The sequence below is a fragment of the Aspergillus puulaauensis genome, chromosome 3, assembly GCF_016861865.1.
Source record: "Aspergillus puulaauensis MK2 DNA, chromosome 3, nearly complete sequence".
NCBI classification, from domain to species: Eukaryota; Fungi; Ascomycota; class Eurotiomycetes; order Eurotiales; family Aspergillaceae; genus Aspergillus; species Aspergillus puulaauensis.
This window is the reverse complement of record NC_054859.1, coordinates 85,534-111,473: the sequence shown is the minus strand read 5'-3', so window position 1 is coordinate 111,473 and position 25,940 is coordinate 85,534. Positions and strand designations below refer to the sequence as shown.

The 25,940-nt window shown below is 54.4% G+C and overlaps 10 protein-coding genes across 10 annotated transcripts; 5 read left to right on the top strand and 5 right to left on the bottom strand.

The window, feature by feature from the left end:
• Positions 1–441: 441 nt before the first annotated feature.
• On the top strand, positions 442–2,007 carry APUU_30036A (uncharacterized protein; the record flags this gene model as incomplete). Its single annotated transcript, XM_041701084.1, has 1 exon — positions 442–2,007. One exon carries the CDS (start codon positions 442–444, stop codon positions 2,005–2,007), a length of 1,566 nt encoding a protein of 521 aa, XP_041554005.1.
• A 788-nt stretch (positions 2,008–2,795) lies between these two features.
• Positions 2,796–4,039, top strand: APUU_30035A (type I glyceraldehyde-3-phosphate dehydrogenase; the record flags this gene model as incomplete). Its single annotated transcript, XM_041701083.1, has 4 exons — positions 2,796–2,880; positions 2,930–3,499; positions 3,566–3,680; positions 3,742–4,039. 4 exons carry the CDS (start codon positions 2,796–2,798, stop codon positions 4,037–4,039), a joined length of 1,068 nt encoding a protein of 355 aa, XP_041554004.1.
• An 847-nt stretch (positions 4,040–4,886) lies between these two features.
• APUU_30034A (LysM peptidoglycan-binding domain-containing protein) lies at positions 4,887–6,277 on the top strand (the record flags this gene model as incomplete). Its single annotated transcript, XM_041701082.1, has 2 exons — positions 4,887–5,107; positions 5,179–6,277. 2 exons carry the CDS (start codon positions 4,887–4,889, stop codon positions 6,275–6,277), a joined length of 1,320 nt encoding a protein of 439 aa, XP_041554003.1.
• A 589-nt stretch (positions 6,278–6,866) lies between these two features.
• Positions 6,867–10,683, bottom strand: APUU_30033S (putative sensor histidine kinase/response regulator; the record flags this gene model as incomplete). The annotated part of the gene is made up of 3 exons (XM_041701081.1): positions 6,867–7,075; positions 7,144–10,604; positions 10,658–10,683. 3 exons carry the CDS (start codon positions 10,681–10,683, stop codon positions 6,867–6,869), a joined length of 3,696 nt encoding a protein of 1,231 aa, XP_041554002.1.
• A 1,175-nt stretch (positions 10,684–11,858) lies between these two features.
• APUU_30032S (peroxiredoxin-like family protein) lies at positions 11,859–12,626 on the bottom strand (the record flags this gene model as incomplete). The annotated part of the gene is made up of 2 exons (XM_041701080.1): positions 11,859–12,365; positions 12,450–12,626. 2 exons carry the CDS (start codon positions 12,624–12,626, stop codon positions 11,859–11,861), a joined length of 684 nt encoding a protein of 227 aa, XP_041554001.1.
• A 285-nt stretch (positions 12,627–12,911) lies between these two features.
• On the bottom strand, positions 12,912–15,072 carry APUU_30031S (sodium:solute symporter family protein; the record flags this gene model as incomplete). Its single annotated transcript, XM_041701079.1, has 5 exons — positions 12,912–13,566; positions 13,616–13,994; positions 14,045–14,835; positions 14,881–14,944; positions 14,988–15,072. 5 exons carry the CDS (start codon positions 15,070–15,072, stop codon positions 12,912–12,914), a joined length of 1,974 nt encoding a protein of 657 aa, XP_041554000.1.
• A 634-nt stretch (positions 15,073–15,706) lies between these two features.
• On the top strand, positions 15,707–17,297 carry APUU_30030A (LLM class flavin-dependent oxidoreductase; the record flags this gene model as incomplete). Its single annotated transcript, XM_041701078.1, has 4 exons — positions 15,707–15,791; positions 15,844–16,042; positions 16,101–16,451; positions 16,502–17,297. The coding sequence occupies 4 exons, from the start codon at positions 15,707–15,709 to the stop codon at positions 17,295–17,297; spliced, it is 1,431 nt and encodes a 476-aa protein (XP_041553999.1).
• A 41-nt stretch (positions 17,298–17,338) lies between these two features.
• APUU_30029S (uncharacterized protein) lies at positions 17,339–18,289 on the bottom strand (the record flags this gene model as incomplete). The annotated part of the gene is made up of 2 exons (XM_041701077.1): positions 17,339–17,682; positions 17,731–18,289. 2 exons carry the CDS (start codon positions 18,287–18,289, stop codon positions 17,339–17,341), a joined length of 903 nt encoding a protein of 300 aa, XP_041553998.1.
• Positions 18,290–19,899: 1,610 nt separating this feature from the next.
• On the bottom strand, positions 19,900–21,698 carry APUU_30028S (cytochrome P450; the record flags this gene model as incomplete). The annotated part of the gene is made up of 5 exons (XM_041701076.1): positions 19,900–19,982; positions 20,034–20,367; positions 20,422–20,899; positions 20,955–21,445; positions 21,495–21,698. 5 exons carry the CDS (start codon positions 21,696–21,698, stop codon positions 19,900–19,902), a joined length of 1,590 nt encoding a protein of 529 aa, XP_041553997.1.
• A 2,255-nt stretch (positions 21,699–23,953) lies between these two features.
• Positions 23,954–25,434, top strand: APUU_30027A (uncharacterized protein; the record flags this gene model as incomplete). Its single annotated transcript, XM_041701075.1, has 2 exons — positions 23,954–24,013; positions 24,082–25,434. 2 exons carry the CDS (start codon positions 23,954–23,956, stop codon positions 25,432–25,434), a joined length of 1,413 nt encoding a protein of 470 aa, XP_041553996.1.
• Between the last annotated feature and the right edge of the window lie 506 nt (positions 25,435–25,940).

Below are 25,940 nucleotides of genomic sequence, written 5' to 3'. Positions count from 1 at the left end.
CTCCCGCGTTGTCATGAACTTGTCCGATTTGAAAGAAAGTCAATTAGCAGACAATCTCACGCAATCCGGAGGTTTGAAAGTGCGGTGGAGCCGTGGCGAGCTTTACCCCTCCGTGTCTAACTCTGTTTCGCAGTTCGGGTCTACACGACTCGCGGGGACCCAGTCTACCACACTCTGGCTGAGGTACCAGGCACCGCGTGATGAGAAATTCTTCTCCAGTATTCCCCTCAGTCTCACCGGTTGAACGTGGAGACACACAGATGGGGTCTGTTGAGTTTGAATTTTGAATTGAGGGGACGATGGGGGAAGTAAACGAGGGCTTACACCCTCTCCACGGGGTGCCCCCCGATGCTATAAAAGCAGCCTTACCTCCCCTTTAGAGTTTCTCCAGATTCTGCTATCCCTCCTTTGCTCAGTGTGACAGACCAGACTCTCATCGCGATGGCTGACAGGGTTACCACCATCTTCGGCGCCACCGGCAGGCTGCTGCACACCCTCCAGGTCGTGCTCATCGGCGCACCGGCCTTCGTTGTCTTCGGTTACAACCAGGCTGGTTTAGGGCCTCTGGCCCTGCTGAACAGCTGGGTCGATACCTTCCCAGACATCGACACCGTCAACACCGAGGGCGCGCTCAAGGACCACAACAACACCAGCAAGGGCGCCGTCATCGCGGCCTTCCAGATCGGTGCGCTGATCGGTGCCCTCTCCACAACGTTCATGTCCGATCGCTTTGGCCGTCGAAAGACAATCTTCATTGGTGCTATCCTGACTATCATCGGGCAGGTCCTGCAGGTGGCATCGTACGATCTTGCTCAGTTTGTTGTCGGCCGCGTTGTCCTCGGTTTGGGTGTTGGTCAGTTCAGTGTTGCTGTTCCCGTCTGGCAGAGTGAGTCTTCCGCCGCGAAGAACCGGGGCCAGCACGTCATTCTCGATGGAATGTTCATGTGCTTGGGTTATGCCCTCTGCAACTGGATCGACTTTGGCCTGACATTCGCCGAGGGCACGACCCAATGGCGTGTCCCGCTGGCTCTCTCGCTGCTTCCCTCCCTCATGATCCTGACCTCCGTCTTTCTCTTCCCTGAGTCTCCCAGATGGCTCGTCCAGGTCAACCAGATCGAAGCGGCCGAGCGCAGTCTCGCGACGTTGAAGGATGAGGCGACCCCCGAGGAAATCCGCGCTGAAATTGCCGGAATCCACACCTCTCTCGAGCTGACAGCCCACTACAAGGGCTCGCTCATGGAGATCTTCAAAAAGGACGACGAGGAAAAGCTCTTCTACCGCTTCCTCCTCTGCTTCATGCTGCAGTTCTTCCAGCAGATGTGCGGTGGAAACCTGATCTCCGTGTATGCGTCGACCATCTTCGAGGAGAATCTGAATCTCGGCGAGAGCCTGTCGAAGATTCTCGCCTCGTGCGCTCTCACTTGGAAGTTCCTATGCTGCTTCATCTCGTTCTTCGCGATTGATCGTCTCGGCCGCCGCATCTGCTTCATTGTCAGTGGTACCGGTATGGCTGCCTGCATGCTCGCCATGTCTATCACCAACAGCATGCCCGAGGACAACAAGGGTGCGCAGGTCGCGTCTGCGGCCTTCATCTTCCTCTTCAACCTGTTCTACCCGATCGGCTTCCTCGGTGGGAACTTCCTGTACACGACGGAAGTTGCGCCGGCGCGGCTGCGTGTCGCCATGTCTGCTGTTTCGACCGCCAACCACTGGCTGTGGAACTTTGTCGTCGTCATGGTCACCCCCGTCGCTCTGGACACGATCGGCTACCGCTACTATGTCATGTACACTGTGCTGTCGGCGTGCATCCCGATCGTCGTGTACCTCTTCTATCCCGAGACGATGAACCGCAACCTGGAACTCATCAACCAGGTCTTCCGCGATGCGTCATCGCCTTGGGAGATCGTCTCGATGGCCAGGAACTTGCCAGAGGGCGAAGTCGCCGAGGCGCAGTTGGCGGCAGTCACCAAGGAGGGTGCTGGAGTGGAACAGAAGGAAAGAGTTTAATATAACGCTGGTATTGAGTCACGATAGAAGAATTTGATATGATAGAAATTTCAATGTTGACTACGAATAATTCAGCCTTTTCCTTCACCCGTAGGGCTGTCGAGGCCAGCTTTTCCGTGGTTTCCGGTCTCTCTGCCGTGGGATTATGGCCGGGACCGTCTTGCCGGTCGTCGGCTGTGGCTCCGGCAGTGTGTGGCTCCGGTTAATGTTTAACCGGACATCAACACGTCCGCTTGCCTCACGATCGCTATTGGTATAAAGTATCTCAATTGACGTAATTAACGCAGTTGGCGACATACTCGCGTTGGTCTGAACTCTGAAACAGGTGTAGATATTATTTTGACAACCGCACTTATTCTCCTCCGTTGTCGCCCGTCGCGCAAGGCTCGACTTGACGGCTGCCGTTCACTGATCAGTCTCAAGCTCGCCATTCAAAACGAGTCCAATCAAACAGTCGGCACGCCTGGGTCATTCCCGTCTGTGGGCCCGACCGAATCGCCGGTCTTCGGCACTTGTGCGCAAAGCTGGGGATTGCTCCGGTTCTGGCACTGAGGATGATGCAGTTTCATCGACGGCAGCAACCGCGGAAGTTACCGGGCCCAATAGGATTGGATAGAAAGGGCAGGTCCGGGTATAGATATCGGTCGGGGGAGTATATATAGAGCTCTGGTAGACGTCAGTATAAAGGACAATAAAAGGATTACAGGCTAAATCCAATATCAAGATAACCAAGCATACCTATACCAGTACTCACTTATATCATACTCGCTCATACTTACGCCCAGAAGATGGCTCCCTCTATTAACGACTTCCCCGTGGGCGACTCCACACCCTCGTCCTGCAGGGTCGGCATCAACGGGTTCGGACGCATAGGTAGACATACTTACCCTCCGTCCTTGACTGAAGATAGCTAATAGTGTAGGCCGCAATGTCCTGCGCGTCGCTGTCAGCCGGAAAGACATCCAGATTGTGGCCATCAACCACACCTGCACTTCCGTCCAAGACCTCCTCTACCTGATCCGCTACGACTCATCCATGGGCAAGCTGCCAGACTCGGTCACCATGCACGCCCTCTCAGACACCGAGATTGTAGTCGACGGGCGGCACATCGCACTCACCTCTGAGCGCGACCTGAAGAAGCTCGATTGGAGCGCACTGGGCGTTGATTACGTGGTTGAGTGCACAGGCAAGTTCACAAAGCGCGAGCAGGCCCTCGACCACGTCACGTATGGGGGTGCCAAGCGGGTGGTTATATCAGCGCCCAGCTCAGATTCACCGACGTTTGTGTACGGGGTCAACTCGGATGAGTACCGCGCGGATGAATCCCGGCGGGTGGTGTCGTGCGCCAGTTGTACCACCAACTGTGTGACGCCAGTATTGAAGGTGCTGCATAGGGAGTTTGGCATTACGCAGGGGTTCCTGACGACTGTGCACGCGGCCACGCGGTCGCAGCAGGTTCTGGACGGGTATAGTAAGAAGAACAGACGGCTCGGTAAGAAGCTCTTGAATTGTGAACTGCAAACGATGACAGTGGCTTATGGCGGCTGACAACGAGCAGGACGCAGCGTATTCAACAACATCATCCCCACCACGACAGGGGCAGCCAAGGCGATTTCGACAGTGCTGCCCGAATTGACGGGCAAGGTAACAGGGGTGTCGATTCGTGTTCCCACGTAAGTCCCTACTCCTTCATACAATTATACGAGTGAAGATGGGCGTGTTAATGAATGTCAGCCCGAATGTGTCCATGATCGACCTGACCGTCAGTACCGCGACGCCCACATCGCTTCCCGAAATTCTGGGGGCCTTTCGGCGCGCGGCCAAGAACGAGCTTGCCGGGGTCTTGAGTGTAACAGACGAGGAGCTTGTGAGCAGCGACTACTCGGGGAATTCACACAGTGCGATTGTGGATGCGGCATCGTGTAGCGAGCTGAATCCGCAGTTCTTCAAAATCATGGCTTGGTATGACAACGAGTGGGGGTACTCCAGCCGACTGTTGGACCTGACAGCGCATGTAGCAGCGGTGAATTAAGACATGAATTAGCAACTGCAATTGACGAATAATAGTCATAATGAGAGAAATGAAAGAAAACCACGTACTCCCTATTCACAATCTTAATGGGCGTCCGCGGGTGTCCCTGGGCGTCCCTGGGCGGCCTGGGCGGCCTGGGCAGCGCCAGTCTTTGACCACGGGCGCTTCATTGTTGGATTTGACTGGTAATTCGCCGAATCCTCGTGGAAGATTGATGGAAAGGGTGAGATGGATCTTGGCCGTCGAATTATTGATCAAGACCTGTGGATGGATTCATTAAACAGTGAAACTGGCAATCTGACGGCATCACCGCAGACGGAGAGCCCACGATGGTCTATATAAAGGCAACAGATCTCTCATCGACATCAACTCGACCAACTCACCAGACTGATCCAACTGGAGCTGAACCGATTTCTTCGAGACTGGAGGCTTTTTTGGCTTCCGCTGACTTGAGCTGACTGACTTCAGCCGACCGACCAACACAGGGCGCAGTCACCTTGCAGAATATCACGGAATATCACAGGGTCAGGATCCGCCACCGAGCGTCAATTGGACCGACTCGCCAGGGACGAGCGCTGAGCCTGCGAGGAACACGAGTTTGGGTGCGGTTTGCAGAGTTCGTTGTTTCAGGTTGGCTCTAGGCAGCGATTGTCGCTTTGTCCGCTCCCCCATTGGGCACATGCTACGAAGCTTCGCTCCCTCTGCCCACCAGCCCCGTCCGCCCCATTATCCCGCAACCTTTTTATTCCTGCGCCTCCCCCCTTAGTTCTCTTCTTTTTTTCCCTCAAGCAAGTCTTCCTGTCCCTCCTTTATCGTCTGTGACGCGCGCGCTCCCTCTCCCTCCAAAATGGTCAACATTCCTTTGATCGTGGCTGCTGGCAGCCTCTTCACTCTCATTTCCGGGGCTCCTGTCTCGTCCTCTCACTCGAGCGCCCACAGACACACAGAACGACACGCTCACCACGCTCTCTCGCACTCGAAGCGTTCCTACAACGTCCTCGGAGGCAATGGCAAGGCCGCCGATGGCTGGCCGTCCCACGAAAACTGGTGGCCCGAATTCGAAAAGATGTACGTGGATCTGCTGTTTTGTTTACCCGTGTTTACTGGGTTGTGTTGTATACTAATCGCTAAATGTACAGGTTCGAGGCCAACCGTGACAACATGAAGCAAGCATGCAACCAGTGGAACGTTCCCAACAACTCCGACCAAGAGATGGACGACATCTCGTCCGCCATCCAGGAGGTCGCCAGCTCTTCCGGCGTCGACCCGCGCTTCATCCTGGCTATCGTCGTCCAGGAGAGCAACGGCTGCGTCCGCGCCCCAACCACTGACAATGGCGTCACCAACCCCGGCCTGATGCAAAGCCACAACGGCGAGGGCTCCTGCAACAAGGGAGGCTCTGTCCAGACGCCCTGCCCCAAGGCCCAGATCAAGCAGATGATTCAAGACGGCACGGTCGGCACTTCCGCTGGTGACGGCCTCAAGCAGTGTCTCGCCCAGGCTGGCGGCACTGACTCGTCCGCCTACTATGCCGCTGCCCGTATCTACAACTCCGGATCCGTCGATGGCTCGGGCAACTTGGGCAAGGGCATCGCTACTCATTGCTACTCCTCCGACATCGCCAACCGCCTCTCGGGCTGGTCCAGCGGCCCTAGCAGCTGCGAGGACAACAGCATTGGCACCCTGGACAAGGCCGTCACCAGCCTCTTCCGCTTTGCCGGTGGCCTCCTCAGTGGTGGCTCCGACTCTAGCTCCGGCTCCGACTCTGGCTCTGACGATGCCACCGAGTCTCAAACCTCGTCCACCGAGGCCACCCCTGAGCCTACCCCTGAGCCGACAGCAACTCAGACGGACCCTGGCGTCTTTGCTCAGGAGCCTACCCCCACCGAGGCCTCCAGCTCGACCACCACCAGCACTGCTACCGAGACCGCCACTAGCACTAGCACCAGCACCAGCACCTACACTTTAGTCGATGCATCAAGCAGCCCTACCCCTGAGCCCGCCACCAACACCGAGCCCGCTGCCAACTCAGCTGCTCCTTCATCGGGCTCTGCTCCCATCTACCCCAACGCCAACTCGTCCTGCAAAGAATACTACACTGTCGAAGACGGTGACTACTGTCTCAAGATCGAACCCGAGACCGGCGTCACAGTCGACCAGCTCCGCGAGTTGAACTCCGGGCTGAAGACGGACTGCACCAACTTGTGGTTGGGCTACCAGTACTGCATCAAGGCGTAGACCAGCCGAAGCTCTTCTGTTTTTCGTTTTGTTATTTTTCGTTGTGATACCTTTTTTCTTCTTCACCTTTCGAGGTTCCTTTTTTCTTCACCTCCCTTTTGACAGGCTGTGCCATTTGATTGTACATATCAAAAGCGAGATTTCCTCTTTTTTTTTCTCTTGACAGTGTAGCTAGTCTGACTGTCTTGTATGACGAATTTATGCCAGGACAAGTGTCGTATCACTCGTATTTTCCAGCGCGCTTTCCAACGTATGAGTACCAGGTAATATTCTGTAAGCTTATCAGGAGGTGCGACGGCCCCTGCCGTGCTGTGCAGTCTCGTGGTATGGATGACGCGCAGTCGCTGTTTTAACTGGTAACACGCGGCTGATTGTGAAGAGAAATATATTCGGCTGACTGTGTTACCATTCTCACATCATCTGTACAGTTCTTTGCTTTCAAGCTCCGAATTGGCAAAATATCAACTGAATTCTCGCTATGCTAATATATATCCCGAAACCAATGAATGCTCCATAACCTGGGTAGACCATTCTACTCCGTAACTGCACATCGCTAACGTGCCAAATGTATCCACCAGAAATCATCTCATCATCGCAATAATTCGGCAATCTGCTTCGTCAGCTCCTGAAACCGCACTGGCTTCGAGAGGAACAGGTCAACCCCTGAATTAAACGCCTCGTCGCGCACAGACGCGCTCCCCAGACCAGACAGCGCGATGATCGTCGTGGGCTTGCTATTGCCGCGCTGTTGTTTCTCCGCGAGCCGGATCTCTCGTGTTGATTCCAGGCCATCCATAACTGGCATTGAAATGTCTAGAATGATTAGTTGCGCGGGTTTGAACAATGATAGAAGAATGGAAGCGTACCCATTAGAATCACTTGGATTTCCTTCGCGTGCTCCTTGTAAGCCTCCAGCGCTTCCAGGCCATTGCAGGCTGTGAAATACGGGAATTTGGCTTTCTTCATTACCGCCACCAGTAGCTGCAAGTTGACCGAGTTGTCGTCGACCAGTAACACCGAAGGGACGATTCGTGTGGCTTCGAGTGTTGCTGAGATCTCGGTGACTGCGTCCTCGTTGTCGTTGACAGTGATGGTCGCCACTGCGGACCTTGGACTGAGTTCAACGTTCTGCAGACCTTTAGGAGTGATGGTGAGTGGAAATGGTGTTTTCAATTCCTCTCCCTTTGGCTCTGGCTCTTTGGTGTCCTTCACGGGAAGCTCTTGTGCCTGGCGGTCGACGCACGCCTTCAGTGCCTTGGCCATTTTAAACGGACCGCACGGCTGACTAGTGAACTCGTATAGACCAGGCGATTGATGTCGGCGCTCGCTAGCCAGCTTCTGGGCGGTTTGCGGCGTTGAGCAGATTACCAACACAGCAGGAGCCATACCCTTCGCAGAAGCCTGGCGGTATATATCCTCCATGTCGCCGAGATACGCCTGTTGCACGACGTAGATATCATAGACAACTTGAGCGCCAGGCGCGACAAAGCCGACCTTCATACCGAAATGGTTCTCATACATCCGGGCAAGAGACGCCCGCAGCAACGCCAGCGCCTCTTTGCTTTGTTCCCACGGCGTGCCAAATCCGATTAAGCCGATTGACTTGTCTCGTACTAGATGTCTTGTCTGCTGCACCCCTCGCTGACTCTGGCTCTGGTCTGTCGTGGCCTCCTTCGGTGTCCGCGCGAGATCAACACTAACCGTCACTTCCGTGCCAGCCCCCTTAGTCGAGGATACATCGACCGTGCCACCCAGGGAGACGACAGTTTGATAGACAATACTGAGACCTAGCCCGCTACCAGGTGACAACGGATCCTCCTGCGAAAACGGCTGGAAGACATTGCTCGCTAGGTACTGCCTGTCGATGCCTTGCCCTGTATCCTTGACCGTGAGAGTGACGCCGGCCATCTCAGCACCATGCTCGCGACGATTCCTAGACGATTTAGCATCTGATATCGGCGACGTCGACTTCAAAGAAACAACGATATGTCCGGACTGTGTGTACTTCAGCGCGTTGCCGAACAGATTCATCAAGATGCGCCGCCACGCCCCGGCCTGCGTCTCAAATAGCCACCGGATATCAGGCGCAACATCATAGACAACAGTCAATGACTCGTTAAATGCTGAAGCGGGACGCTCGTTTGGACTTGCAATAACCAGTTCACCATGGTTGTCGATCATCGGAGCGGACGGGGGTGCCCCTGCCTGTTCCTTGTTCTTCGCGCTGTAACAGTGGCCCGCAAAGACGCTCTCCGCAACTTCCTCTAGTACACCGTCAAGCTGTACGTCCGATATGAGATTTACAACCCCGTTTCCTGGCTTATTGCGCATATGCGACCGTGGGTGACGTCGCTGCAGAGCGGAGCGCTTAAACTGCGACGACCGCGACCGGTGCGTGAACTGGTTGATTTTTGCAAAGTCCAGCATGTTGTTGATAATATCGAGCAATGAGCGGCCGCAGTGTTCGACTGTGTTGACTAGTGCTGTCTGTGCTGGCGTCAACGATGAGTCGCCCAGCAGCTCCGTGCTGCCTAGGATGCCGTGAAGCGGACTGCGAAGTTCATGCGAGATGCTGCCAACGAGCGTTGCGTGCGCGCGGTTCGCAAGCTCCATATCTAGCCGGTGGATCTCGGCCATGATGCTGTTGGAGAAGGCGTATAGATACGCCAATTCGTTCCCTAGGTGGAAGCTGCGCGGCGACTTGGTCCATAGAAATAGACTAGAGAACCAACGGTTGCGCCGAGAGTCCCAGAGTGGGAAGAAGGTTACGCAGCGCGCGCAGGGGAAGATCTTCATAAGGCCTCTGTTTTCTTCTTTCAGGCTGGCGCGGTGGCGCTTTTGCTGCTTCCATCGACGTTGCACTTTGGGGCCTTCGTGCCGCCGGTACACGATCTCTCGGGAGACAGTGCTCGCTGACGAGCTGTCGCTGCCTTCACTGGAGGAGACACTGCCGTTCTCGTCGACGTTGAAGATGGCGCCTTGGGGATAGTTGCGCAGAAGCGATCGTAGGAAGGTCTCGCGCATGGCTCCTGTGGGCTGTTCGGGGTCTTCGAGCGAGAACCCCAGCACGTCCGACGTCGTCAGGTCGTCCGATTCCGTTGATGAGTGTCCTGGGGTTAGATTATCGCTGTCGCTGCTGCCTTCCAGTGCTTCGCTGGAGCCGCTGCTGACCTCTCCATCCGATGGTTGGTCGTTGGTATTCCTGACCAGGCTGGCGTACGATTTGACACTTGCGTCGAAGAAGACGACGCCTTGGACATCGAGCGACTGTTGCAACACACGAGCGGCGCGGCCGAATATCTCCCTAGTGCCAGACTTGAGGGTCACCTCGTTCTCACGCTTGCGCTTCGGGGTCGACGGTGCAGACGACTCGGAGGTTGGCTGGTCGGTTGTCTCTGTAGCAGAAGGTTCGGCATACGAATTCAGAGCCCGCTGTCCTTCGTTAACCCTACCTGACGGTGCCGGAGACTTGTCTCGTTGGATACGATTTTGGACCACCAGCCGGTCAGACCGTGTCAAGGCACGGCGTGAATGCAGAGTGCTGTTTCGCATCTTGTCATCAGCCGTGCTGGTGACCCCCATTCCATCCTGGTCCTCTTTATCGAAGTCGACGTTGCTTCTGCGGCGGAGACTGCTCGATGGGAAGATCCCTCCTTCGACAAAGTCGCCCAGGCCCGCGATCATGTTTGCCCCTCGTCGATTCTGCTCGTGTGATCGTACCATGTCCAGATGGTTCATAACGGCCGCCGCCGTGTCAGTCATGAAGCGGATCTCCAGCGCAGTCAATCCATTTGGTCGAGCGAGCCCGTCGCTCACGCTGAAGGCACCGATAACAATGCCCCGACGACTGCGGAGGGGAACGCCAGCGAAGAATCGCAGGCGTGGCGCGTTGACCACGTATTGTCTCCTGTTGAACCGATCGTCCTTGGTCAAGTCGGGAACGACAAAAGCACAATGTCGCTCGCAGCCGGCAGTGTCCGATTCCAGCGGGCCGGCGTTGAGGCGTGCGTCTTCGCAGGCGTAGTAACAGATGCCATCCTGCTTGGGGATCACACTGCTGCCTAGCCAGAGTGCGTCGCCGTCGACATGGACGCGGTCGTCTTGCAGGCTCAAGGTGCGGGTGGCCTCGGTGAGGATGTACTGATTGCGGCGGTCGAAGAGCGAGATCATGCAGCGTTGGGCATTCAGTCGCAGGGCTCCCAGCTGTGCCAGCGCTGTGAGGGTCGTGTCTTGCGATGAATGGGGCAGCAGCTCGACGCTGGCTTCTGTCCTGGGGGAGGCCGGGGGTCGATCGAGAAGGCCTGGCCGCTGGGGGAGCTGGCAGTACCTGAGGAAGGTCAGTACGCATTTATTGAATGCTGCTATGGAGTGAACTCGTACTTGTAGAACTCGCGCTCCTGCGCCATGGCGGTTTATCTATCCTCGGTGGTCAAAGAGCTCATCAGAACCCTCTACAGCCAGACGAGATACTTCAAGAAAGAGACCGCGACCAAAAGAAACCTCAGCTGCCGAGTTGAAGGCCAGAGGACATGCGAAACGCGCCCCTCTGGCACACCCCACTGTCATTCCGCCACGGCATCACTTGCAACCCTGGATATAACTCCTATTGGCGGGTGTCTGTTCCTGGTGCTCCTGCGGCCAATAGTCGAGGCCACCAGAGCCTGGCTGTTGCTCTGATTCACGCTGATTCGCAGTCCTGGGCTGTCACTCGCCTGGAACTCTCCTGGCGGGGTCTGGATTGTCGCTTATCTGGTAAATTGCGGATGACGCGGATCGACTCGGAATAACGGCAGTCAAGCAGAGGGAAAGTCTTCCTGTAGATACTACGGGATACCGCAGGAAGGCGACTCGGAGGACCATCGGCAGACATTCGGTCGATGAATGTTTGCGCATTCTTTTTTCCATTCTTGCTCTCCGCATTCCAGACTGACAGCTCGAACAGTCTAGATTCAACTTTGATATTGTTTAAGTCTCGAGGCATTCGCTGGTTGGCACACCGGGCCCACGCTGCGTTTCGGCCAGATATCAGTGGAGCCACGCATTCTACAACTCAATATAATCTAAACCCACAATCATCCATGAAACATGAATGAAACTCACTTAACTTTCGTCGTTGATGTCTAAAATAGCTAATCTTCAAGTTTTATCGCAAGAGCTGCGGTTTGCTTTTAGGAGACTTGGAATTTGAATTCCTTTGCGTCGCGGTTAAAGAGTATTTGGCTAATACATGATTGAATACAAGTTTGGAAGATAGCGCTCATACTAATCAAGATGAAATACGCCTACGTGCCGTTGTCGATAGCCTCGTCAAGGATCGAGGCTTGAATCTATGCTTGGGCCTGCGGTTGGCGTCGCGATCCGGTGTACGGATTGCGAAGGAATCCAGATAAATAGTTATGGCGCGCACTGGGATTTCGTCAGCTGTGGACCACACCCTGATTTTGTCGCATTCGCGCCGGAAACACATTCAAGTCAAGCCCTTGACTGTCACGTTCCAAACACGGTCATTTGAAACGTAGCCCTTGTACAAAGCAAAGGAAGCGACAACGACCCCAGAGATGACAACCCAGTTTATCCGGCTTCAGGTATTGTCCGACCTACCGCCGACCACCCTATCTGTTTTCGCCACTTCGTGCCCGAGAAGAACCCTGGAAATCGCAGGGATTTCGGTATGACCCCAAGAATTCTGCATGCGATGGCACCAGGTGACGCGCTTGTCGCCCTCGCCGGTCGGTTCGAAGAGAAACTCGCCGCCCTCCTGCTGCGCCGAGCCGTTCTTGAAAGCCAGCCCATTCGGCAGTTGTTTCAGAGCCTGCCACAGGCCCTCAACGGCCAGGCGAGGCAGGCTCTTGGATATGTATCCCGGCTGTTGGCCAACATCCCACGTATTGATCATTCCGAGCGCATCGTGGAGCTTGCGCGTTGGGTCAGAGTATATGGGGAACGGGCAGCGCGACTGCTCTGCGTAAAAGTCGATTAAGCGATAGTCGCCAAATCCGACGACAGCGACCGAGGTGCTGGTGGGCGATTGCGAAAGGAGGTTGGGGGTGATGGTGGCCGATAAGCGCTCGAGGTATTCCTGGCAGCTCTAGTCAAGATGTCAGCGAAGGCAGCAAAGCAAGCGAATTAGGGATATGCGACTGGAAGATTAGAGGAATAGAAAGAAGCATACGCCACAGAAGAAATGGCGGACAAAGACAACCAGGGTCCGATCGGTGGCATTGCGACCGTTGTAAACATCGCTGAAAGGAAGCTCCTTTCCCTCGCGATCAAACACCGGGAAGTCTGCGACCTGGAGCTGGGTCACTGCTGCCGGCAGCGAGTCGGTGGCCACGCCGTGGCCTGCCATGGGTAAGTGGTTAAGTTTAACTGGAGATGGATGAAGAGGGAGAAGAGAGATGGAGTATTCCGGGTAAAGCAAGAGAGAATGCGGGGGGATAACTCATAAAACATTACTCATCGACGTATACAACGCGGATTAATTCTCAAGCTCCAGCGGGCGCGGGATGATTCCACTCTAGGAAGGTCACTGTATTGAAATTTATTACGCTGTGCCGATGGTTTGGAGACATTCAATTGGCCGGTACTGTAAGAAATACATTGTTGATAACTTGATGCTGCCTCTACAGGCTGCTCACGACGTCTTCTGCACATCCACTTGAATCACCTCTGCCGACTCGTCTCCTGCAGACTTTCGCGACTTTTTGACTGCTGCAATGACCTCCCAAATCTGCTGCAGCCCACCGTCCACCAGAGGATAGAAATTGGCCACCAGCAGCGTGATGAACAGCCAGACCAGTCCCACCGCCACCCACGCAACAAACAGCCCCTTGGACATCACCGTCTTTGCGCCGTACATGGGCAGTGGCCAGAGGACAACCTGACCAAGGAATGTTGCAATGGCCCAGATGGCGGCGATTCTCGACATCCGCCTCATATACTTGACGCGCTCCGGACTGAAATAAGCGTTGCGGTCAAATCGCGTCTCTGCGGCGTCAGTGTCGCTGATTCTTTCGATCCTCAGAAACTCATCCCAGTTGAATTTTGCTGGTTGTAGGTATGACAACGACACTGCTACTGGAAGCGGTACGAACATCGAGGTGAGACAGGCGTACATGCAGGGCAATGTCTTTCCCGTCGTCGTGATGCTGATTTCACCATACAGTTTATACGCGGTGCCAAACCAGACAGCGAACCCAGCAGCCATTCCAGCAACAGGGGATACAAAGGCTGCAATTCTTGACTGTTTCCTCCAGAGCAGCGCAAAGCAGGTCGGGAAGGTTCCGGGGCTATGCAAATTTAGCAGCGATTTCTTCATCACCAATGACTGGTACCTACCAGATGACGATTCCAATCATATAAATCAGCCAGTTGAGATCCACACCACCCTTATGAAGGACAGTTGCAAAGGTGGAAACGAAGAGCGCACTTCCGACGACCCCGACATGCGACCAGCGGATCAGCTCTCGGTCGGTGGGCTTCTTGTTGAAGTACCCTCCGTAGATGTCAAATGAGACTATCGAGCTGACAGCGATGAGCTGTGCAGATGCGACACTTGTACACGCCATAAATAAAATCAAGAGGATTGCAGCGGCACCTCCTTTTCCAGCGACAGCTGATGCTGTGTAGGGCAAGACTAAACCCCCAGAGACCTCTGCCTGGGTCATCCTACGAGGATAAGTCGGCCATATTGGAGTCTGTTCCAAGGCAAGGGCTCCTGAAGCCGAAGTTAGCACCATCGATCTGTTACCTTGGATAATCACGTACCAAGCCCAACAACCGTCCCAAATGTGAAGGGTATTGCGAAGTAGGCATTGCCGCCGATAATATACCCAGGCACCGCGGCGGCAATATCTGCGGAGAACCCCTTCTGCCAGAATCCCGTATCCATAAATACAATTCCAAAATTGGTCACTATGTGGATGATTCCAAAGAAAAGAGACTCGTTGCTCGTCATGGAGAGATATGACCCAGCGTGGTTACCATCGACTGTCCCTTCCTGCGGAAGAGACTTGACCAGATCATAAAGTGCAGTAATTGAGCCAATCTCTGCGGCCACGATGACCTTCAGGCTGAACCATACCAACACAATCATGATGATAAACGTATGGATGTAGTCGGTCAGAAACGTTGCTCTGAGTCCGCCCCAGTACGTATACACGACGACGCCGAGTGGTAGGAGGTAGGTGCAGGTATATACGTTAATACCAGTCAGCGCAGAGACTGCTGTCGATGCGCCTACCAGCATCGATGTAAAGTTGAAGATATTGTTGATGAGTGCCATCGCGATCCACAAGATATGCACTGCGGCGCCATACCGTACACGAATAAGCTCAAGCAGGGTATGCGCGTTTGGCGCCTTGAGTTTGGCTTGGATTGCAAGAAAGGCAAAACAGCAGATCATGACGCTCTGGCCGTTTGCCCACCAGATTGGTAGAGCGACTCCATGCCAGTAGGTAAGGTAGGGAGCTCCTAGAAGCGCCGATGTGAAGGTCCATGAAGATATCACCGCCGATGCTGTCAATCCTGTCCCAACTTTTCTGTTCGCGACCATGAAACTATTGAAGTCAGCCCCGTCTGTAAAAGGTGATTCAATGCCTCACGTCTCAGTTGTATGACTGTCTTCTCCAAATACTTTCTTCAATGCCCTTGTTGTGAGCACCATGCCTTGGAAAGTCAGTACATCCTTGCAGCTGGTGAGACTCCTCACCTATTGCAAAGGCAACCCCTAACCCAATGACCACTCCGTATCCAACCCCTTGAGATAGGGGCGGTGCTGGGCTTGTCTCGCTCATTGTGGTATCCGAGAAAGCGTCAATCTGGAGTACTGAACCGCCTCACGTCGCGCCCATTCCCAGAAGCTTTTATAATAAACCAACCGCGCGAATCAACAGGCCAAGGCCGGCTGGGGTTCCTTCAGCATCAAACCTTGCTTTGGACCCTTCCACTATATCTCCTGGTATAATTATTGCGATAATTGAGTGGTCCCGGCCGGTTTGGCGTGATATTCGTCATGTTTTCGCGATATCCAGCCTCCAAGAGCTTATCCTAGTATCATACCGAGTCATGTTGGAGAATTGCATTCACCAATCCCAAGCGAGCTGGATGAGGAATCAGGCTCAGGATTTGGAACGACGGACCCCTTGGAGTAACGACTCCAACTCGACTTTCTGTACTGATCTTCAGCTCCTTGATTCTCCAAAACGACGGCTTTGGTTATCACTCCGCGTTGTCGAGCCCTGATTTTTCCACGGTAGTGTCATACCTTGGCTGAATCACGTCACAGTTGAGCATCACGTTGAGTGCAGCACTGCCGCTATTCATGGACCACGGGAGCCAGATAACATACAAAAGGATAATATACAACCGAGTTCAAAAGCAGTTCGGCCTGGCTCCTGGTCACCGATTATTCGACTCGTATCCCGCACTATGGCCACCACCAAACCAGCTCAAGAACCGAAGAAATGGATCCTCAACGCCTTCTCCATGAGCAGCCCAACCCATGTCGCACCCGGTATGTTATGGAAATATTGTTCAGCTTTCGCAATGGCTGACATGGAATCTAGGACTGTGGCGGCACCCGAGGAACCAGACTCACCGATACAAGGAAATCGGGTACTGGATCGAACTGGCAAAACTGCTGGATGGGAATTTCCACGCATTGTTCATAGCGGACATGTTAGGAATTTATGATGTGTATAATGGGCCTGGCAATATCCGAGAGGTGCTGCCGGGTGCTGCTCAATTCCCAATCTCTGACCCCTCGTAGGTTATAAAATGACTTGGCTGCTTTTAGATGGCTTCTTGGCTTACAACCATCTAGTCTCCCAATTGCTGCCATGGCAGCAGTCACCAAGTCGCTCTCGTTTGGAATCACAGCATCGACAACTTATGAGTCTCCGTTCTTGCTTGCCCGACGATATTCAACGCTGGACCATCTAAGCAACGGCAGAGTAGCATGGAATGTTGTGACCAGCTACCTCGAGAGCGCAGCGAAGAACCTGGGCCTAGAACAGGAAGTAAGCCACGATGAGCGGTATGATATTGCGGACGAATTTCTGGATGTGGTTTACAAGCTTCTTGAAGGCTCCTGGCGGGACGACGCGGTCGTTCTTGATCCTGAGCTGAAGACGTACACGCACCCTGATCGGGTTCGACGGATCGACCATAGAGGGTGAGTCTGACTACCTCCATAAAGCCACCTGAGTACTGATGTCAGTGTAGGAAATACTTCAAAGTTGCTGGCCCTCATCTTGTCGAGCCGTCCAGGCAACGAACTCCATTCATCTTCCAGGCAGGGGCAAGCAAGGCTGGAAAGACGTTTGCAACCAGACATGCCGAAGCAATGTTCCTCCCAGGGATGCACACTGAATCTGTTCGAAAGAGCGTTCTCGATATTCGACAGACAGCGCTGGAGCAGGGTCGAGACTTGAATGGACTGAAGTTGATTGTGGGTATGCTTGTGATTGTCGACGAAACCGACGAGCGTGCGCAGCAGAAATATGACGAATACTTGTCCTACGCGGACCTCGATGGATCACTGGCGCTTTTTGGCGGTTGGACGGGCGCGGATCTGGGAAAATACGCAGACGATGACAACTTTGAGTTCACGGGCCCCGGTGCGATTCAGAGTGTTGTCTCGAGCTGGAGGGCTACCATTCCCGGGAGCGAGGGCATCAAATGGACGAAAAGGCGTGTCGCACAAGAACTGGCGCTTGGTGGGCCGCATCCCCGTGCTATTGGGTCTGCGAAGACGGTTGCAGATATGCTCGAGAGATGGATTTCCGAGACTGATGTCGATGGTTTCAATATCTCGTATGCCGTTGGTCCGGGGGATCTAGAGGATGTGGTCAGATACTTGATCCCTGAGCTGAAGTCGAGAGGCGTCTTCTGGGACGCAGGAGCTGCAGAGGGACGAACGACACGAGAAAACTATCTTGGTTCGGATTTTGCAAAGGACGGTAGACTGAGCAGCGATCACCCAGGGGCGAAGCACCGATGGGAGGCCTCCAACGAGTAAATATTCCTATGAATGGGTGGATAGACATCATTTTTGATTCCCTACTTTACGTTCTTGCCATTCTCCCACTTCGTCACATCTAGCAGTCTCTTCACATCCATTGCCTGATTTCTATACACCGCAAACAGCCTGCCCACTGTCTTGTATTTGGTTGTCGTGAATAAAGCCTGGAATAACGCTATGATAATAGCGAGCGACGTTGGGAGTCGTTCCCATCGAGTACGCAGGAGATAGGCGACGATGGCTGCCTCGAGGAAAGTAACAGACGCAAAGGTAATGAAGTTGACCAGAAACAGCCGGCACAGTGTTTTGGGCTCGAACGAAAATAGCTTTCGCAGAAGGTATGTGAGCCTGGACAGGGTACTCCCTAAACTGGAGAAGAGAACTGGCTCTCTTAGCTATGCACGATATCAATGACTTTTTCAGGGCATACCCCATGTGAGTCCGACCTTGATGGCCTCAAACGTCGCTAGCAACCGGGCCTCATTGCTCGTAGGGAGACTCATTATCAGTGCCGGCGTTCCCTGTGTGGCCAGGAGCATGACGAGATGATGCCAGACATAAAGCGGACGCAGGCTCTCGTCGTATATCAGGTCAAACAATGCTGATGCCCCCAGAAGGCAGGTCGACAAGCTCACAGTGTCAAAAACAGTCACGCCAGGCCCAAATGAATCCGACCAAGCATAACCACCTTGGATCACCATGGATATCGAAGTTATCATGATCGGGGCCGCCATGGACTTCATCACGATGCCCACATGGACAAGACGCAGATGCCGCTTTTCTTGCAACGGCAGAGTTGCATATTTGGGACCGTAGAGCAGGTTGAGGCGAGAGATCGAGAAGATATACCGGTGCAGAAGACTGCAGAGAACTAGAAGAAAGCAGAAGCCCTGAGTCCCTACAAAGCTGCCCACCTTGGCCAAAGTCAAGCATATGTCTTGAGCATCGGCCGCATAGCGACGACAACCTGAGCTATACAAAAGCTCCATTGCGGCGAGGGACAAAAAACAGAGCAACTATAGCGCTTCAGCTTCAGCTGCCAACAAGGCTCGTTCTATTTACTTTATACCCCTGGACGCTTCAGGATACCCTATCATCAACACGTTCTCATTCTTTTCCCAACCCCGTACCCTGTCGAACGAATTACCTATGCAAGGGATGGCTATTGCACAGCGAACATGGTGCTGGCTTACTTGGGTTTTCTCTCTTGCACTATTCAATATATTGGGATAATGCCGATATCGACTGCACGAGCGCCTGCACACAGAGCGCCCACGACGTCATGGACACGGCCGTGTTGGAAACCAGAAACAGTAGCGTCAGCCATACCCCGACAGCATTGAAACAATCCCGATACAGGTCAGTATATTGAACATCCGGATGACGTCCCTTGAGGCGGCTGGGATGTCACCCTCCACATTCTTCTCCCGAGACGGCACATTGTCTCCCGACTCTGCATGCAAGGTGGATCGATCTGAAACCGGCCGAGTGAGGGTTACCCCGAAGTATTTCCAGTTGGACCGTTGGGCACATGTTCATGCATGGCGTGCTCAATTGGCAGCACTGTCCGGCCTACGGTGACGAGAATAGAAGCGCGTCGGCAGAGTTGGAGGCCTCTATACAGCAAACAAAGCAGTAGACTAGATACACCGTATGCCGCCTGCCACCCGTCCCGTTTGCATGACTCGCGGTCTTCGTTAATGTGGTCACTGTTCACCCGAATGGATCAGCTGGACATGATGATGCCCTACAGGATTCAAGCAGTGTCATCTGGGGATATCAGGTCGGGCAGCCGGGGCTATACTGGACACTCGCTGATCCTCCGCGCTTCGGCCTGTGGCGGCCCACGACGGCCCACTGTCGATCGATTGCATCATGCATCATGCAGCCTGGTGGGATCGGAATTAGCACGACTAGTCGCGATCGTGGCATCGCGATCCGAAGGCGCCAGGGACGGGAATGGGATCAAAGTCAAACGCATCTGCGGCACCAAGCGGGGGCGCAGGTGGCGGTGGAGGCCCTGTCCTGCTCCCCCGACCAAATTTTTCGTCCAGTTTCAAGTGTTTCTAGTCGTCTTCTCTGCGACCCCGACCGTTGTTTTGTGGGGAAGCCGTTGGAAGGGCTGAATGGCCCCCAAACTCTCAAACGACGTGACGATCGTCTCAGCTCTGAACCCTAACTCGCCGTTGAACTCGGCGGTGATCGATGAAGTCAGTACCGTGTAGTACCGTGTATGTTGTAAATATAGCATAGGCTGCCTGTCCACTACGGCACTTGAAGTTGTATGCAAACTAATGCAGGAGCGGGTGAGAGTGTGGATGCGAGTATATATATAGCTGCAGACGGGATAATCAACATCAACAACATCACACAGTCAATAATGCGTAAATATGTAATGTAATTACAACAGAAGAAATGCTGAAGAGGCCGTATGATATTCCTAAATCCTTTGAGCCAATGAAGGCGGGACAGCGTGAGGCGTCCATCTATATACTACTAACACAGGTCGCTATACAATACACATGAAATAAATACAACGAATAAAAGGCTCAGCTGGATATGTCAAGTCTAAAAACATTCAATACGTAAAAAAGGAAACTCAGAGCGCCGTGACAGGAGCGTGTTTACGTCGTCGCACAGTCAGTTTCGTCGCCAGGGGCGGTAGTTGGAAGCGTCCCCATCCTAGACAATGTAAGCCCGTATTCATGCCGACGAGACTGAGACAGTACTTACTGTGGATCTTGGGCCGTGTGGCAAACGGCTTGATCTCATAGTTGAGAAGCATCTCGGCAATGAGCACCTTGAAGATGTGGGCGAAGATCCAGCGGCCGGGACACTGGCGGCGGCCGTGGCCGAAGACCACGTATGATTCACTCGTGTTGGTCATCGAGTTCTCGCGGCGTTCGGTAGAGGTTGCGTCGGGTTTGTAGAAGCGGTAGGGATTGTATTCGTCGGGGTTAGAGTAGAGGTCGCTGTCGCGGTGGACGGCGTATTGGGGGATTCCGATCTTGGTGCCGTAAGGGAGGAAAAGACCGTTGGGGAGGGTGGCGCCATTTGGTGCAACAACCTAAAACTATTAGAAATGCAAGGGAGATAGCAGGGTGAAGCATTGAAAGCATACTGTCCTGGTAGGGGAGAGGGCGTTGATGCCGTTGAATCGCAGGCTCTCCTTGATAGCGCTGTCCAGCAGTGTAGCCTGCTCCAGCTCAGCCGCGGTCCATTTCCCACTGGTGGCGGCGGAGATGCTCTGGATCTCCTCTTGCAGCATTTCAATCAGGCCCTCTTCACTGGGGTAACTGAGGATGTCAAGCAGCGCGCTGGTGGCAGAGATACCGCTGGTGTGGACGCCGGGGAAGTTGATCATGAAGATTCTGTAGGCCAGCCACATCGTCTCGACCTCGACGGGCCACTTGCTCTTGAGGCCAGTGTTGATGAGCATGTCCAGGAGACTGCCCTTTGTTTTGAGGTTCTCCTGCAGGGCCGCCGGGTCAAAGGTCTCTTTCTGCTCCTTGATCTTGGCCTCGATGAGAGGCTTCATGCGAGCATGGAAGACCTGTTCCTGCCATCGATTGACGAGGCCGACAACGGGGCCGATGATGCTGGTCAAGTTAGCTTCCTGTAGTGGCAGGAGTTTAGAGATAGAGCATAGCATACCAATGCAGGAATGAGGGAAAGGCCTTGATTACGTTGGCCCCGAAGACAATAGCATTGGAGCAGTTTGTCATGGCGTTGAGCAGGCTGGTATCATCACTCTTGCCAGGCCCAATGGCGAGGACATTGATCATGCGGGCAGCAGTCTTTTCCATGGCAGAGTACAGCGAGACGTCCGTCCAGTTCTCGTGGTCCTCGCCCCAGATATCAGAGAGACAGGCACGCGCCTCCTGGGCGAGGGCCTCTGCAATGGCATCGGACTTGAGGGTCTCGGTGAGGTCTTTGCTGACGAGCTTGACGAAGAAGTCGTATTTTTCAGAGAAGGCGAGGGGCCAGCTGGTGTATTTGAGCTGGAAGAACTCGAGGATGTGTGCCTTGAAGCTGTACTCGGACTCTTTGGCGAAGAGAACCAGGTTTGAGTGCTCTTTGGGCAGGACAACTTCATCGCCCTCGTTGACGCTGGGCATCACAAAGGGCTGCTGGTTCTTGGAGTACTGCGGAGGTCAGCATTCAACCCTGTTCGCATTTAATAACATCACCGACCTTTTCATATCCCTCTTGGATGAAGCTGATGGGGTTGACACCAATGAAGCGCTCAGCGGCGCGGCGGAGGAAGTTCTGTTTCTTCAGCACCCAGGGGATGTCCTTGGGCACCGGGGAGGTCTCGAAGAGCTTGACAACGATGCAGACGAGGGCACACAGTATGCCTGTGGCGGGCAGGAGGGAAACATTGAGGTTCAGAAGCATGCTGTCAGTCGTTCTCAGCAGAGGACTGGTTGAGATAGAGGGTGATAGTGATATTGATAGTGATAGCAGATCTCTGTACACCCGTCGATCTTGCGGAGGATCATCGCCAGTTGGGGCCGTGCTGGGCTCAAATACTCCGAGCAGACATCATAATCATGGCCCTGGAGCACTGGGCCGCTGGCGGGAGGGAGTCGATGTCCAAGTTGACCTATAATTAACAGCGGATGGAGCACGGCTGGAGCAGGTCCCATGCCGGTGGAAGCGAGAGAAAGGTTACGAGAGACGACGAGACGGAAGAGACGGTGGAAGAAACCGTTCGAGAGTCAGCGAGCCCCCAATGGTTTGGTTTGTCTGGATACAAGACCCCCTGGTTGATTTCCGAGCACCCGGAGGAGCCCTGAGGAGCCTTGAGACAGCCAGGCCAATCGCGCGCACCGGCATGAAATCGCAGCAGCTCAAGCGAGAGGACTCGGAGGGTCAGAGCCACCAGGATCAGGATGGGACAGCAGCGCGACGAGTCCAAGCGAAGGGGAGTCTCTGGGAAACGCCACGTTCCATGGCATATGGCATCTCGTCGCCTTAAACCCGCGTCTGGCTGCGTCCGGCGACGTCCAGAGCACTAGCCTGCGCTTGCAAACCTTGGGTATCTTAATCTTCGAGCCTTCGCGTGGAGGGAAACGCAAATACGGCGAGCTGCTCATTGGCCTGGGAATTGGAGATGGCAGCGACAGGGCCCGCCCAGCACATGCGAGGGCTCGATTTCATGCATTGCTGGGCCTGCGGTGAGCGCTCGGCCAGGATCCGAGATGAAAGAACCTCCGAGAGCCACCGCAGCGACTGGAACGACGCAAAACTGGCTGAGACGTTGGTGCATTCTTCGAAAAGGGGCAAGCCCAAGGGCTGGTTGCTGGGACGGTGGGGGGGTGGCGCTCGCAGCAAATCGCGAGGGCCGATGTTCGTTAATCCTGCCTAGTGTCTGCTAGTTCAGGCGTTGTTCCACAGTCGGATTTTCCTCGTTTCTTCTGCGCTGTCGTGCTTGACGAACCAGATCGATCGCTGCAGTTTCGGATCGATCGTGGAGTCTGCAGCTGTATGCCCAACACTGAACTGCCATTAGGTCTACAGCCTCCAGTCTACACTACACTCGAGTCTACAACTTCATCACGAGCCGAGTCTGTCCCGTCCCGTCTATCCCCCGCTATCCTGTCAAATTTGCTTGCATGCCCCTGCCGCGCTGTGCCGTCCGCATTCGCATTCCGCTCGATGCACGGGCCTTATCCCTGCGCTGACGTGGCGCAAGATTCAGACTCGTTCCATGCAGTCATTCATAGTCATGCGCCTCCATCAATAATGGCCGCCGATATCAAAACATGCGGAAACAGCTCCGGCCCAAGCAATGAGGCACTGGCGAGGGCTACTGGAGACCCGCGTCGCCGGCGCCGTTCGCAACTCTCGATCGCCTCAGATCCAATATATTGGACCCAAATTTCAAAACCGATGGACCGCGGCACAGTCACTCCCTGGTGCCTGAGAGTTTGACTTTGGACCGGACTGTATGAATCCGGCGATTCCGGTCTGTAACCGAGCAGGGAGGGTCTTAGAGTTCGCCCAGACCAGACTCAGTTTGCTGCTTTTGGGACTGAACAAAGAGAGTCAAAACGGACGAGACATTCGATTCAGGTCGAGGCGACATTGGGAGACTCGGAAATCAGAATTGAGACCAGAGAGTCTTTGCAAGGTCACTGTAATCTGTCCGGCCATACGTGTCGCTGCGGCGCACTGACAGCACCCAGCACAGCATTTCCCTCTGCCCAGCTTCACCTTTTTCCGTTTCAGTCGCGGTGACAAAAGCCAAGACGCTCTAACTCGCTTGAAAGTGACTGAAACTGCGTCTTACTCGAGCAGGACTGGCCAGGCCCACCCCCCCATATAGATCGCCTGCAGAGAGTTGAACACCCCCCTTTCGCGGTGGATTCGCTGCTCTCGCTCGCGTCTGCCTGTCCATTCACGCTGCTGCTGGAGCTTTGTTCTTTTGGAGAAGATGAACACGACTCGATTTTGCCCCCGCGATGCTCTTGCTGAAGTCGTCTTTCCCAAAAGTTGTGTCTCCGGTCTTTCTTCCCTGCACGCCCTCCCCCCTCCTTATCCTTATTGACCCCGTCCTGTCTCGCCTCGCCGGTCGCAAGGCATGATTCCCTTTAAGATCATGCCAATGCCAGCCTAGACACAGGCTGGACACCCGTGGACTGCCAGGCATGCCTGTCCAGAGACAACAACGAAGATCACAGCTTGAATGCGCCGAGGGCCAGATGGAGGTATGCTCCCTGTCTTGTCGCCCTGCTGTTTAAAGGTAAACGACGGCTCATTGACTGTTCTTGTATAGTCCCAGGCCCGTCCCAAGTGCGACGAATGCAAGTCGCAGCGTCCATCCTCTCGCTCTGCTAAACACGCCCGACGCCGGTCCGACACTCGCACTCGCAAGCACTCTTCTCGCTCTCGCACTCGAAAGACCAAGGGCTCGTTTACGTCCGACTCGTCTGTATACTCCTCTCCTTCTCCTCCCTCCACCGGCCATCACCAGTCGACGGCCAGCTCCACCTCGTCAATCGAGTCGAACTCCTCCGAGGACAGGGACAATGCGCGGCCAACGTCTGGGGACGTTGGCCCTGTTGTGGACACCATGAACCCGGACGACCGCCGGCTGTTTGAGCACTGGGCTGCTGCGACTGAACAGTCGCTGACACACAGCAAGGGCAAGGACCTGTCGTGGCAGTCCACGATACGCCGCCAGTCGGCTACACACCCGGCCCTGCGCCATAGCACCCTGGCCCTGTCCGCCGTACAACTCGCACTGGAAGGCGAGGCTGGATCTGCGAAGCGGAAGAGTCTCTTGCAGGACGCCCGCAGACACTATAACGACGCCGTGGACAAGTTCCCATCCCTCGACGACTCCCCCGGCGACACCTCCGAATCCACATGCGATGCGGCCTTTTCGACCGCAAGCATTCTCTTCATGTGCGAATTGACTTCGCCTTCGCTGGCCGAAGATGGATTTAGCTTTTCGCGATCGGCTGATTCTTCAAGCCCGAAACCAAAGGAGGATCAGAGTCAGGAGCAGGATCAGGAGCAGGATCAGGAGAAGGACCAGAAGCGGCAGAAGACCGACCATGAAGAAGCGTCTCCTCCATCTTCCGCCCCTGCTGGACACTCTCGGACCCTCCAGGAGCTCCTTAATATCTTTACAACAGTGCGGGCATTGTCGCCCAGCTCCAAAGTCCTCGACGTCGTCGAGAAAGGCAAGCTGAAGGCGCTCTTCTCCGAAACCGACCCATATCACCAACTGCCCAGCACATATACACTCACTATCCTTGCGATGCGCAACCTCAACACCGCCTCTGCCAAGAAGGACTCGTTGCACGAGACGTCTGTCTACGATGATGCTATTACAAAGCTCGACCGCTCCCTGGAGATGCTCAGCAAAGGAGGCGAGCCCACCATGATTGCTCTCCGGTGGATGTTCCGTGTCCCACCGCGGTACTTGGAGCTTGTGCGCGAGAAGAATCCCCTTGCGCTCATCGTCTTTGCGCATTACTGTGCTGTTCTCCACCATCTGCGCGACCGATGGTGGATGGGTGACTGGGGGAGTCGGCTGGTCAAGGAGATCTCCCAGCTGCTGGGCCCAGAGCGCATGGGCTCGATCCTATGGGCCTCTGATATTGTGGGAATCCAGACATGAGTTTTGTCAAATTACATCGGTATTCAAGTCAAATTGCATATAGACCATGTTGGCGTATGGGTATACCGCCTGTCGTATATCAACCCCTGGTCTGCTGGAACCATTGCTAGGATTAGTAGAGCATCACAGGATTTGCATCTCATTCCAATTGGAATAGAAGTACCAGATAGCGACCGAGTTTCTGCTTTCCACATAGCGCCCTCGTCTCAACAGCAGGGGCTGGGTCCCTGCCATGGCGCAGAGGCGTTTGGCGTTTAGGCTTGTATGGAGCTTATCTTCTAGCCGTCATAGAGTAGTGTTGCAAATTAGATCGGTATTTCTCTCTGAGCTTCCTGTAAACATGTCTCATAGCTTCTGTTATAAGCCGCCGCAATCCCAGCTGGTACCTGTGCTTGGGTGGACCTGAACATGAGGATCACCATCTCGCCGTTGAATACCTCCACATGTTCGAAGACTAGTTGTAGATCTATGGGGCGGCGCGTATAGCTGGTGATCCTCTGGGGCAG